Source organism: Strongylocentrotus purpuratus, unplaced genomic scaffold (assembly GCF_000002235.5).
Source record: "Strongylocentrotus purpuratus isolate Spur 01 unplaced genomic scaffold, Spur_5.0 spur5_scaffold_5, whole genome shotgun sequence".
NCBI lineage: Eukaryota > Metazoa > Echinodermata > Echinoidea > Camarodonta > Strongylocentrotidae > Strongylocentrotus > Strongylocentrotus purpuratus.
The window spans coordinates 36,143,314-36,156,821 of NW_022145611.1; the positions used below are offsets into that span (position 1 = coordinate 36,143,314).

The following is a 13,508-nucleotide window of genomic DNA, read 5'->3' on the forward strand; positions in this document are numbered from 1 at the left end:
TAATGTTGTTGTGTAGCTACAACTAGTTGCTAATGTTGCAGCTGTAGTGTTGTTCTCATTGTAGCCAGAGTTTTAGTCTCAATGCATCCACACCATTGAGATAGTAGCGAAAGAGTCTCTTATCTCTCACAAAGCCTAGGTTCTGATACAGACGCAAGGCAGGCTTGTTGGTGATCTCCGTCTCTAGAACCACCTGCAAAAAAAGAGAAGAAAAAAAAATAATGGAATAAGGAGAAATACCATTATACAACGCAGTTTCCGACTTGATACTGACTTCATTGTTTAGCATGCATCTTCTTCAACTTATTTGCAGACACATTTCCTGTAAGCCTACCGGGTACATCAACTCACAGGTACCGGTAGTTTTTTATTCCAATACCATTTATTTGATCTTGATATATAAAATTTTTTATGCGATCATAGAAGTGGAATTGTGAGAGGATATAGAATTCATGGGGGCAGTTGAAAAGCTGAAATGACTGATTTGATCACATTTACCTACCGGTACTAAAGTTGGATAAATGCTCTGAAATACATGTGTATTAATGAACATGTTTATTAAATTTCAAAAACATTGGGCATGATTGGAATGTGATATTACTTTCCATAGACCCCTGCCTGGGTGATCTAGGCGGTTGAATTCAAAGGGTTTAATACTGTTTTTCTTCTGTTGAAAAAAAAACATTACCATGTGTATGGGCATGAAACGAAACTGCATATTAATGTTCATACAAGGTGATGAAGGCTATGAATCAAATATGAAATGAAATAGAGTTAACTTTTAAAACGTTACAGAGGATTAGTGTCTGATCAGGAAGAGAACACGGGGGAAATAGTAACTGATTCTCTTGATTTCCCCCCCAAACCCCATATCCAAATTCAAATGCCAAGAAACACCTACATGAATCACTAACCTCATCACACTCTCCTCTCACCATTGCACGAATTGCTTTCTTGACAAGACTTGATCCTGTAAAATAAGATACATATTTTGAAAGAAATATATAAGATAGTCTAACATGATCATAACATACAGAATGAACAGTGCCAATAACCAAATAAATTAAGCCAACAATAGATTAATGTACAAGTAGTACAATTTTCAAAAGTCATGCCTTACATGGTGCTTCTGATATAGCAATGTGTTTCATGTCTAAGATTTTTATGTAAATTTATTGAATGGAGAAGAATAAATTACCTGAATGATTCTTAAGACACTGCTAGGAAGATTGGGGATAAACAACCAAAACAAATTCAGCATGTTTGGTAGTGGAGATATAAAAACTATCAATATGATTTCAATTGGTTTTATGAATAATAAAACTCATCACAGCAATGCATCACCATTGTTGCATGTGAGTATAGAGACATAACAATAAAGGAAAAGCTAATTCCAAATCTCTCAGCACATTTCTTTCATTTTGATCCACCATTATTCAAGCAACATTTGGTCTGAGCTTTATTGTATCAAAGATAAATGTATAGCTTTTGGAATTGAGTTGCAAATGTGTTTTGGATTGGGTTTAGACTTTAGGTTTACAATTGAGGGTTAGGGTTAGGGTTTGGTTTAGGTTTAAGGTTTAGGGTTCGGTTTAGGGCTAGGTTAAGGTATATGAATAAGGTTACGCAAAGTATTGCCCCAAGATTTGAAGTTAGGAATAATGCAACAAATTGAACATGGAGCAATTGTCACAGTTGAACAATCTTCTAACATACCTAACTTCTTTTTCCTATAATCTTCATCCACTGCTAACATAGCAATGTAACCTCTTCTGACCATCTTCTTATGTACATCCAGCTTACACACGATAGCTCCAACACAAGTCGAATCACGCATAGCCTGGAACAAAATAAACAACAATATATCTATCATTTGTGGTATAACATTTCTAAGGTTTTGAATTTTTTAAATCTATGGAGAGGTTGTAAATTATTTAGATTGCAAAATGTACTATTTCATAATGATGTAGAAAACCTTTTTATTTCATTTATTCATTTATTCATTCATTTTTCTTCATTTATTAAATTATTTTTGTTTAGAAGAGAAAGTATAGATTTGCTATGTTACAAATGAGATCCCTGAAGCAATGTTCTTAAAATGTAATGTTTCCTTTTTCCATAGGGAGAGTTGGGAGACTTCTTTTCAGTTTTCCAGATAATGATGGAGCTTTTACGAGGTCAAGCACTGTCTTTTGAAATATGAAGTTGAAGAAAAGATAATAGAAGATAAGAAGAAATCATATCAAAAATATATCAAAATCAAACAAAACAATTATGTCTGAAACAAAAGTAACAAATCTCTCAAACCACTACACATGTGCATGTAAGTTCCATAGTAGGCCCATTCTTGATGACATTGAGCATTGGTAATAGGAAGGAAATCATTGTATGTCATTGCTGAATCATACAGGTCATACACTATGTAGATTGTAGATTAAAAGCACATGAAAAGCACAGAGTATACACTGTGTAAGTTCAGCCACTATTTCATTAGCCATGTTAAATCAGAGAGATACCACAGACTTGCTTAATTTGTCATGGCATTTGTTTATTTGATTAAAGAATGTACTTGAAAGGTGTATAAATAGCAACAATAATAAATCGGAAAGGAAAATGAATATGATTTCCTTCCTCCTTATATTGTAGTAACTTCAGACAAGATGATATGAGAACTGTCTGTTATCCCTGTTATTCCCTTCTTCAGGGGTGATAGTGAGCACTAAAAAAAAATAGGTTTTTTGTTTTCCCCTCAACCATGCCCCCCTTGAGTAAAAAAAAATAATACGATTCGCGGGGGAAAATGGAATATAACGACATTCCCCCCTTTCGAGTAAGAAAATTGAGACAAAATTGGGAAAAAATAGAGAAGTATAGAGATAATAAAAGGGAAATCAAAAAGGGAAGGAAAAAAAATGATTTTTTTTTTTTTTTTTTTTTTTTTTTTTTTTTTTAATCGGGAAGAAAAAAAAAATCAGGAAAAAAATCGGGAAAATAAAAAAAAAAATCGGGAAACCGATTTAAATCGGGTTTTTATCAGGCCTGCTTCTTGTACTAAAATAGTACATTTCCAAATGTCACTACTTATTTGGGGTGTAAATCAAATATCTATTTAAGTAGATTTATATATAGATTTGTTTTGCATGTAACTGTAACACTATATGCATGGAAAGACTTGGCAAGTTGATCTACACTTCATTTTGCACCAAAGTTTAATACATACACTGTGCATGTACATCTTTCACTGATCTCTAGTCTTCATCATTAAATGACTGTATTCTCTTGCCAAATACAATACTTTCAAAAATGTAATTTATCAAATATGAGTGCTTGATAGACATCTGAAAGCAGATCACACAAATGAGAAGAGTGAGACACATCACTTCGGCATGGGAACAATGAAGCACACATTTTATGCAAATGTATGCACACGAATGACGAGGATAGATTGCATGATGCGACGAGTTTCCAGGTATCATTTCTTTCTTTGACCATATTACATGAATGTCAGAGCAAGAATAGTCTGCACGTACAGCCTCTAGACTCTACAAGTTTATTTACACAGTATGTGATTAAATCTTCCTTTATATATATTCAACTATTCAAAAATGATAAATCCACTTTGATATGTTACATTTATAATAAAGTGCATTACATAATACATTTAAAAGCGCTTTTGGCATTTTAAAAGTTACCGGCAAATACATTTCAATGCACTTAGGCATCAAAATTGGCTTAGATCAACTTGGGTATGAAAACGAGAGAAATTGATCAGAAAAGTACAAAAATAAACAGAAGCAAGGGAATGGAGTCTTTTTTAAATCTAATAAAGGAAAAGAAAGTAGAAAAATATCAAGTTAAAATGTTTGAAATTTAGATCAATTGTACACAAATTAGCATCTCTTTTGTTGTGATTTTTGTGAACTGAAATGTTCATAAATTACATACTGTATATTTTATACATTCCTCTGAAGAATCATTTCATTGTACTCCTACCCCAGATACATTATTGGACACATGTTTTTAGACATATCCACTTTGAACCAATCTCTTCCTTCATCAACAATTACTTAAAATGGAAATCTAATAAACTTTACAGCAGGAACATCATGTAGATAACTAATGTAATAAGGGGGAGGGGTAAAAAAATGCAGAAGTTTCTTATATTTAGGTTGACCTTAAAGGAAGGTCCCCAGACATAAATAATGTGATTGATATGAAGTATGACCATCTGATTGATGTTGTTTATCAAAATAATCAAACTCAATTCATGAAAATCAAAGCTACACAATAAACATGTACATGTACTAAATATTATCATCCAACATTGATATGTCATAAAATATTTGAATTGAAATGAATTTTATATCAAATTTTTAGAGGCTTTTTATAAGCACTGCCATGTAAACAATGCTGTGTGTACATGTACATAATGTATACAGGTATAGTACTATGCACAGAAATTGCAGAATACTACATTTCTCAACTGTTAGTCAGTAGTTTTGCTTCAAGTTTTTGGACAATATAATACTGGTATATACATTACATCATATATGTCAATTGTAAGACTTAGTATTTTTCTTCTAATAAAAAACACTGCCTTTGTTTATATCATCACAAAAAACATGAAAATAACTTACAAACTGGATAACAAATACATCTTTGAGTGCCCGCAAGAAGGCTGCTACTGCCATTGATAATACACAGTTGTTACAGTCTTTTTGCAGGCAGTCATGACAATGAAATGTACAGTACTCTCCTACAAACTGTATAAAAATACACATTATACATGTACGTACATGTACATGTCCTACACGCAATTCAAACCCATTTGTTAAAGCCTTAAATTAATTACATGTACACAATGTACTGTAGGTAGATTATAGATTAAACAAGAACTGGAGGAAATAGTACAATAGAATATGTACCATATGTGTACAAGTTTTCAACCCTAAAAGCATTAAAACCAACCAAATGTTAGTTCAGTGTAATAGTTGACCTTGTCCAAATTTACAAATACAGTATCCACTACCTACATCGCCATTACAGATCTATCATATTTTTTCAAAGATTGACTTCATATTCTTATGATTTTCATTAAAAATCTACTTGATTATTTCAAGTACTGCTATATTGTGCAAAATAAGTCATACTGTAGATGTGTGGTTGCATAAATAATAGTATGTCATCCATAATTTCTGTTTCTGAATTGGTCAACTGAAGAACATGTACTTTCAGTACTTGCCAAATGGTTTTTATTGCTTGCTGTTTTAATGTCCGCTGTTTTCTATAGCAGACACAATTGTAATTTTGATTTGATTTTTGTATTCTGTTCAATCTTAGTGCTTATAAAGCCTTATAATAAAATAATTATTTTGTATCATGCACTTTCAATGTTCAATACCACTAAAATTAAATTTTACCTTAAAACTTCAATTACTTACAGGTATGATCTATGAAGTATGAATAGAATATTTTGATGAAATCAAGGTATTAAACAGGAATTACATGTATAGCACAGCCTAAACATATGCCATATTGCTAAAAGATGAAATGTGGATTTAATACTTACCAAAAAGCATAAATTTGGCCAATTGTGGATGAAATATCTGTAGGTGTATATGGAGTAAGGCTCTGATAAGTCCTTTGTAATTAGTCTTATGATATCAGGCATTTGTAGTTCTGATTCATAGGGTACTAATCTTACACAGCTATCTGAATCATCCAGTGGTATTGTATCAATGTCTTCATCGTTGGGAGGAAGCTTTGTAAGGGCATAGTGGTAGTCTTCATGATAACCAAGAACAAAGTCTGAGAGTGAGGAAGGGAGTTCCAAGTCTGCATCATCCTCATCGTCCGAGTTACACTTTGCATCCGTAAGCGACTCGTCTATATCACCATCCTGACACGCTGCTTCTGAAGGCACATCAACATCCATGTGGGAATGTTCCCTCTGGGGTGCTACGCCATCCTGCACCCCTAATTTCTCAACCATTCGCGTTAGAGCATTTAAAGGTTCACTGATCACATGGTTGTGACTTTGATGGTTAAGATGGAGATGGTTGTCTGATTGACAAGTCACCCCTCCTGTCCTCTTTGATTCTTTGGTAGTTGCTTTACTTTCAACCAACTTATCATCAACCTTATCATCAATCTTAAGCCCATCTTCACCTAGTTCATGGATCCCATTACTACTTGCTTTGTCTTTCCGTCGTCCTTGTCGCTTCTTTCCTTTACTTTTCTTTGACGAGGTTTGATGATTGATGGTGTCTTCACTGTTTTTTAAATGGTTGTTACCAAAGTTCTCTGCCCCATGTACTCCGTCTTGTCCATTTCTTCTGACCTCTGGAGGACCACCTTTACTACTTTCTAAGCACACCATGGGGGGTTCTGCTGCAGCTGCCATTGTCTACATGTAGTCTAGTACCTATTCATGATAAAATGAGAAAAGAGTGACAGATCTAAGAATTATTCATCTATGCAACAACACTTTAATAATTTAATTATCATAAGGATGGGGTATTGCTTTACAAACCATCCAAAGTAAACATTTGCTGACATCCCATTGAAATGTGAGTTAATTATGTTCAAGTGGGATGACATTAACTTTTACTTACATGTATGACAGTCTGTACTCTTGTGAAATGGTGCCCTTGTCTTGAGACACTGTCTCAGTCTCATCAGGGGTACCGCAAGGAAGTGTCCTCAGCCTGCTCCTCTTCCTGTTTTACAACAATGACCTATCTGATAGTGTCTCTTCCCAATCAACAACCACATTGTTTGCAGATGACTGTCTCCTCTACTGCATGATTTGCTCTCAAGATGATGCAAAAAAAACTGCAAGAGGATCCCAATTCCCTGCAGCAGTGGGAACCAGACTGGCTGTTGACATTAAATCCTCAGAAATGTCAGACCATCTAAGTCGCTAAAAAGAGGACCCCAATCAACAAGACATACTCAAGCCATGGTCAATCACTGGAAAATGTCAGCTCTGCCAAGTATCTTGATATACACATACAGCAAATGAGCAAAACATGAGCTGGAATCACCATATTAGCCTGGTTGCCAAGAAGGCAAACTTCTTGGCAATGCAACATGAACTCCTGTCCAAGAAACATCAAGGTGCTATGCTACAAGCCTACAAGGCTCTCCTCAGACCTGTCCTGGAATACAGATACGAAGTGTGGGACCGCTTCACCAAGTATAATATTCGGAAGCTGGAGATGGCGCAACGGCGGTACAGCAGGTTCACCATAGGAGACCACCGTCGCACAAGTAGTGTCACCAACATACTCCTTCGTCTGCAGTGGCCCACCCTTGAAGAAAGGTGAGCTCACTTCAATGTGATACAAGGCTCAACTTGTACCGTATACTCATCTCCTTGGTTGATTGTACCAGCTGCGCAATACTTCAATCAGTACTCAACTTCCCTTCGTGGCTATCAAATGAAGATGCATGTCCCATATATGCATGACTTGCACTTATCAGATAACCTTCGTTCCTGACACCATCAGACTTTGGAAGGTGCTTCCTGCAAGTGCAATCGCCTGTACCTCAGTAGCCAGCTTTAAGACTGAGGTGCAGAAAACAAAGTTGCGCTAGGATTGCGCCTGTTCTTTTTAACAACACAGAGATTAGATCTTCCACAGCACTGTACATATATCTGCAAAACTTCAAAAGTATGAAGATACACCGACAAATGGTGGCCTGTACTTCAACAGAAGAAGAAGGTGCGGTCTCAGCTCAGCGAAACATAGATTGATCTTTCCACTATAAGTCCACATTCTTCGATCTACACGCAACGCTTTGTGAACCAAGATCACTACACCAGCCTACTAGAAGGCGTACTTACACTGCCGATATTGATAACTGCAAACTGTTACTTTTTATATCATCCTGTAATAAGTGGAATCAAAATACAAAGCTTTGTCCACTTGACTTCAGGTCGACATCTTTGAGCCACCTAACCATCCTACTTCTCCTCAGCGGACAAGTTGAAACCAACCCTGGTCCATCGACTAGTGCTCCTGAGACATTTCAATGTGCCATCTGTGGGAATGAAGTAGTGCTGTAGCCGAACCGCCGAACCGAACGGAAGTTCGCCGAACATGGCACTTCCGAACCGAACCGAACCGAACCGAACGCAAAAGGCCGGGTTCGGATGTTCTGCAGAAAAATGTAAACCATTTTGCAAGCTAATAAACTTGTCATTTTGTACCTAATTTTCATGTCATGATTGCTCATTTTATATTTACTTTTTTTCCCATTTTCCACCTTTGTGATTTATGCCTATCCAGTGGTGGGCGCAACTTCACTGGCGCCATTTAAATCCCAAATCCTAATCACGCTACGTCGCGATCGCAAGCCATATACAAGAATACATGTGCGTGATCAAAACAAGTTCAGCTCAAACCCATTCAAAAAAATAAATAATTGTAACCATATCGGACAAATTTTACAATATAAATAATGAAATAAATATATGTTATAGTATGGTATTTATTTATTTAGGGAAAATAGGGCTTTTATATTTTTCCTATTGAAAATAAAAACTTATAAAAAAAACAGTTATTGACGAGCCTGAGTCTCTATTATTCAAGATGGCAGCTTTCATGACTCTAACATTAGACAAGAACCGTCTCGGAAAATCTTTAAAAAATATCATTTATTGACAAATTGAAAACATGATTCTTTTAAAACTGAAAATAAAACATGATTCAAGACGGAAATACGAATGTCAGTAGTATTTTTCTTCACAAATAATTACGTTTAGAGCAGTTTTTTAATGTGAAATTCGTGCTAGTCGGAAGCAGTGTGCAGAAGTCCTCCGTGCTGGTCGGCCCCGGCAGGGCGGCCAGCCCGCCCAGTGCCGACCGCCGTGGCTATAACGCTGCTTGCTATTATTCTACCAACCCCGAACCGAACCAAGTTCGGGTGAAAAATTGCCGAACTCTGCCGAACCGAACCGAACACGAACATAGCGTCTGACTTACAGCACTAGAATGAAGTGAGAGACAACGACTCTGCTCTCTTATGCGATCACTGCGACTGCTGGTGCCACATTTCATGTGTCAGTATCTCCCCAGACTCCTATTATATCTTGACGAAGAAGTCCAGGAGCTTCGCTTGGGTGTGCTGCCAGTGTTCCTCTACCAACATAAGGTCAAGCAGCTCGCTGCAAGGACTTAACCTCTCACAGTCCAATCGTTTCTCACCCCTTCACAACAACTCCAGTGATGAAGAAATCCTTCCCTACATCAACCCTCTAACCTCTACGCCTACATCGAGCCCTGGGGGATGTCGTCAACCAAGATTTCACCCTCCATCAAGAAATCGCAAAAAGGCATTTAAAGTGATGGTTGTAAACTGCAATGGTCTGAAGGGGAATGCTAAGAAATCAAGCTTCCATGCAGCTATTGCTCACCACACTCCCCTGATTTTGTTTTTGGTTGTGAATCAACACTGGATGATAGCTTATCTTCATACTCAATTTTCCCAAGCAATTACTCCATCTACCGTAAGGACAGAAACATCCATGGAGGTGGTGTTTTCATAGCAATCATCGACACGCTAATTGTCACTGAATGTCCAGAGTTTGACTCAGACTGTGAGATACAGTGGTGCAATGTACAACTTGCCAATGCCAAGCCATCGTATATTGGTAGCTACTACTACCCCCCCCCCCAACAACAGACAACAAGGTCTTGAAGGCTTGCATCAGTCTTTGTCCAAGATTATGACAAGGCACCGATGCAGCCACCCTAACATCTTGATAGCCGGTGACTTCAATCATCCCGACATCAACTGGGATGACAAGTTTAGACCTATACACAAATACACACACAACACAATATTGCATAGACTGTACACAATCATGTCGATGCAGCTGTAAGCAAAGTTTGACACTGGACTTACAATTTGAATTTTTAAACTATTCTTTTTAACATCAGTAAGTTAAAAAATATGTATTTTACTGCTATTTAGGTGTCATCATCAATTGTCACTAAAGTACCTATTTTGAGTGAAATCAGTTGAGTTTTGTACAGTGGTGTTTGAAATGTTGAGAATCAAAAGCACAACTTTTACTACACAGCCAGGATAGTGATGGTCCTATGTGTGGCCTCACCTACCATCCCAGTATACATGTATGAAGGGGTGACCAAAGTTCGCGCAGATTTTAGAACAAATTAGAAAATGTGATATTCGATCCATGTTTTCTCATATTCTACACAAATTTATTTATTTTAATTACTACCAAATGGACGGCAAAGTATTTTACTACCAATTGGTTCAACTACAACATTTATCGTCGAAGGATTTCGGAGATATCGCGATCTAAAAATTCGATGTCCGATCGTGCATGCGCGCTGCATCTAAAAAAGTCATAAAAACAACGAGACCTAAGTTCACGCACGGGGGTTTACAGCTGATTTATACAAAAATACGATCCATCAAAAATAAGGTAATTTCATAATTTGCAAGGCAAAATATCATACAACCAGACGGTACCACTTATTACTTACAATTTTGAGGATATCTGCTCTCAAAATGAAGATTTCCAGACCCTTATCGGTAAGTTGGTAATTTTTCGGAACGGACGCAAATAACTGCAAAATGTGCCGATCTTTTGTCAATATTTTCACAATTTCGCACCCAATTCCAAAGAAAATTTCGTTTCTGGGTAATTTTATGATCCTCTTTCCATTGGTGATATCAGATTTTCGAAATCTTACCGATTTTTTGAGAAAGCGAACTTTGGTCACGCGCGAACTTTGGTCACACAGCCATACCATTTAGCTTCCTGAGTGAGCTACCAAAGGGGTTACCCAACTAAGTACCAAGTATTTAACATGATTACTAAGGCAATTAACAGTAGGGGCGCTGGTCTGAGAAGGATCTTCCGCACAAACGAGAATAAGGACAAACAGGGATCCTCTTCGTAAATGTGGACAGATGCGTCCGCAAAAATAAGGATCGTCCGCATTTTTAATCTGCACGTTGTCGATGCGAAAAAAACAGGTTCCGCAATGATTTTCTTGATGCATTTTACATTGACTTTGTCTTTGTAGTTGTACAGAGACTTTCACGTTATGAGCAATAAATCCTTGAAAAGACCGACAACCCAAAAGTAGACGGTGAGCTGGGGCCTGGGGGTATCTACACAGACTCTGTATTTTCGCATCACCAGTGCACGGATTGGGAACCCGAAACCCGCAGAGCACCGAGGATTTCCTTGTTTATGCGGACGATCCTTATAATTTTATTCTCGGACCAGCGCCCCTACTGACTGTCACTGATTATTGATTAATTCAAGCATTGATCACTTTTTTTAGTCATTTTCTAATGATCATTGACCCTAGACCATGTGAAGTAAAGCCCACAACTTCTAATCACACCGCCATTGTAAAGCTAGATCTGCGAGGGCAATTGCAATGCACAGCGAAACTTCGTAGCGGAGCGCGGAGCTGAGCTCCGTCGACCGTCTCCGTTCACTTGACTGGTTGACGGCAGGCGCAGCTCAAGTGAGTTCATGTTCTTGCACTTGCAGTCACATTCTGAATGAATGGCGGCTACTAAGGACTTTTGTTAGGTATTTTAATTGTGAAAAATAATTCTTGTTACACTTACCATGAAAAACTTTCTTTTTAAAAATGTTTCAGGATTCTGAGGACCGGTCCCATGAACTATCTACGATGATACGGCAGGCACGGTAACTCGACTCAAATATACTGCAAGACCCTAATTTGCAGAGACGGTTGAGTCAGCTCCACTGAGCACACAACGGGTAGTAGTAAACATGCATTGGGTCTAATCTTGGTAGCTGAGTTCGTTCAGTGGATTCATGAACCTTCGCTGTTCGACTTTGCTTTGAGTTTTCGCACGAATGCTACGGAGGGAATTTATGTATATATTTTTTCCTTCAAATACCTGTTTCCATGAGGGGGGGGGGGGGGGGGGGAGGGATCTGAGAATTCTGAAAATGGTGTTAAATGGATAGCTGGTAGGGCAACCACCACCTCCAACACAGTAGGCCTATATATGCATGAGGGGGAGGGGCAGTTGCCCCCGGCCCCTACCAATAACATTCAAACGTGGTTTGTTTCTAATTCGATTTACAAATGTTGGTGAAATAACATGATTTTCAGGGTTGTTTCTTTTTCTCACTAAAACTACTTTGTAGTTTCATGATCTTGACCACCATCGTCTATATCCCTAGAAACAATAATTATGCCACCTGGTGTTGAAGCAGATTTTTTGTCTACATCATATTTGTCACCTCCAGGCAGGCGCGGATCCAGGATTTCTCAGGGTAGGGGGCCCAACTTTTCTTCTTTTTTTTTTTGCTCCCGAAAATTTGAAAATCGCGCCAGCCGAAAAGTCGCTCAGTGGGGAAGGAGGGGGGGGGGGGGGGGGGGTAGTGAGCACATTTTTTTGGTCCTCAAAAATTAAAAAATTTGCACCCCCCCCCCCTTGAGCGTCAGAGGGGGGCCCAACCCCCCCCCCCCCCCAGGTAAAAATCATGTGTTTTTACATGATTTTTTTTCTCAAGGGGGGAGGGGGCCGGGCCCCTGGCCCCCCTGGATCCGCCACTGCCTCCAGGTGATCTAATGTAATTATATCATCTCGTTTTCAGAACAAAATAATGTTTTCACTCTTACTATGTCACTTCGTTCTCAATTGCCAAAATCAGGACAAGCAACATAAGCTCCCTGGCAAAGCAGCAATGTTATATATACCTATGTTGGTATTGTGGTTTGTTGCACTTGTTTGTAGTTTGTAATGTTTAATTCACTATCTTAGAAATAAATTGAAACAGGTTATAATGAATTGAACTCTCGAATGATTTTTATTTCAACTATAATGATTATTATATACATGAACGTTTGTGGACTAGTTGTATGTGACATGAAAATAATTCTGTTCTGGTTCTGGTTCTGGTTATGGTTCTGGTTATCTTCAGAGCGGCTATGCACTTATGCAGCATGAACTAAAAAGCAGGGTCCTGCGAATTCAAAGTGGCATTTCTTTAAAATCAAGGTTTAAAAAAAATGCTTTTGGAACTATCATGAAGAAAAAAAGAAAAAAATCAGGCTTGATTTTAATGGAATAAGATCATTTTCGCGTCCATCAATGACGCGCCCGTGTAGAGCGTACTACATAAGTACGCTGCATTAAAGTATCTTTGATAAGTAAAAGCTCTCTTGTAAAGATAAAAAAAGAAAGATACTCCCTCGACAACTCACCCTGATGCCTGTTCGTCTTCTTTATTTCGCCACCTACGTCAATGGACATGCAATGTATTGGCCTAATATATCAAGAGGGGTGCACGGGTGGGGGGGGGGGGTCCATTATAGTACGGGCACAATTCTTCAAGTGAGCAGATGTCTGAGGCCGTGATATAAACTTTTCAGTTGAATAGTAGGCCTTGTATCTATAGGGAGATATCCCCTAAGTTATGAGTCGAGAGCTTTAACCACGGGTTGTGTCCCCAAATGTGGACAAATATGTGT

At 37.9% G+C, this 13,508-nt stretch overlaps 1 protein-coding gene across 1 annotated transcript; it reads right to left on the reverse strand.

The window, feature by feature from the left end:
• On the reverse strand, positions 1-11,783 carry LOC582991. The gene is made up of 5 exons (XM_782919.5): positions 11,626-11,783; positions 5,570-6,424; positions 1,717-1,840; positions 915-970; positions 1-193 (listed from the first exon to the last, which is right to left on the reverse strand). Exons 2-5 carry the CDS (start codon positions 6,401-6,403, stop codon positions 56-58), a joined length of 1,152 nt encoding a protein of 383 aa, XP_788012.1. The 5' UTR covers positions 6,404-6,424; positions 11,626-11,783; the 3' UTR covers positions 1-55.
• Between the last annotated feature and the right edge of the window lie 1,725 nt (positions 11,784-13,508).

Coding starts and splice junctions, on each gene's coding strand:
- LOC582991 (XM_782919.5), bottom strand. CDS start 6,403: ATGGCAGCTGCAGCAGAACCCCCCATGGTGTGCTTAGAAAGTAGTAAA. Junction 1,841..5,569: donor GGCCAAATTTATGCTTTTTG/GTAAGTATTAAA, acceptor ATTTTGTTCCAG/GCTATGCGTGATTCGACTTG. Junction 971..1,716: donor TTATAGGAAAAAGAAGTTAG/GTATGTTAGAAG, acceptor CTTATTTTACAG/GATCAAGTCTTGTCAAGAAA.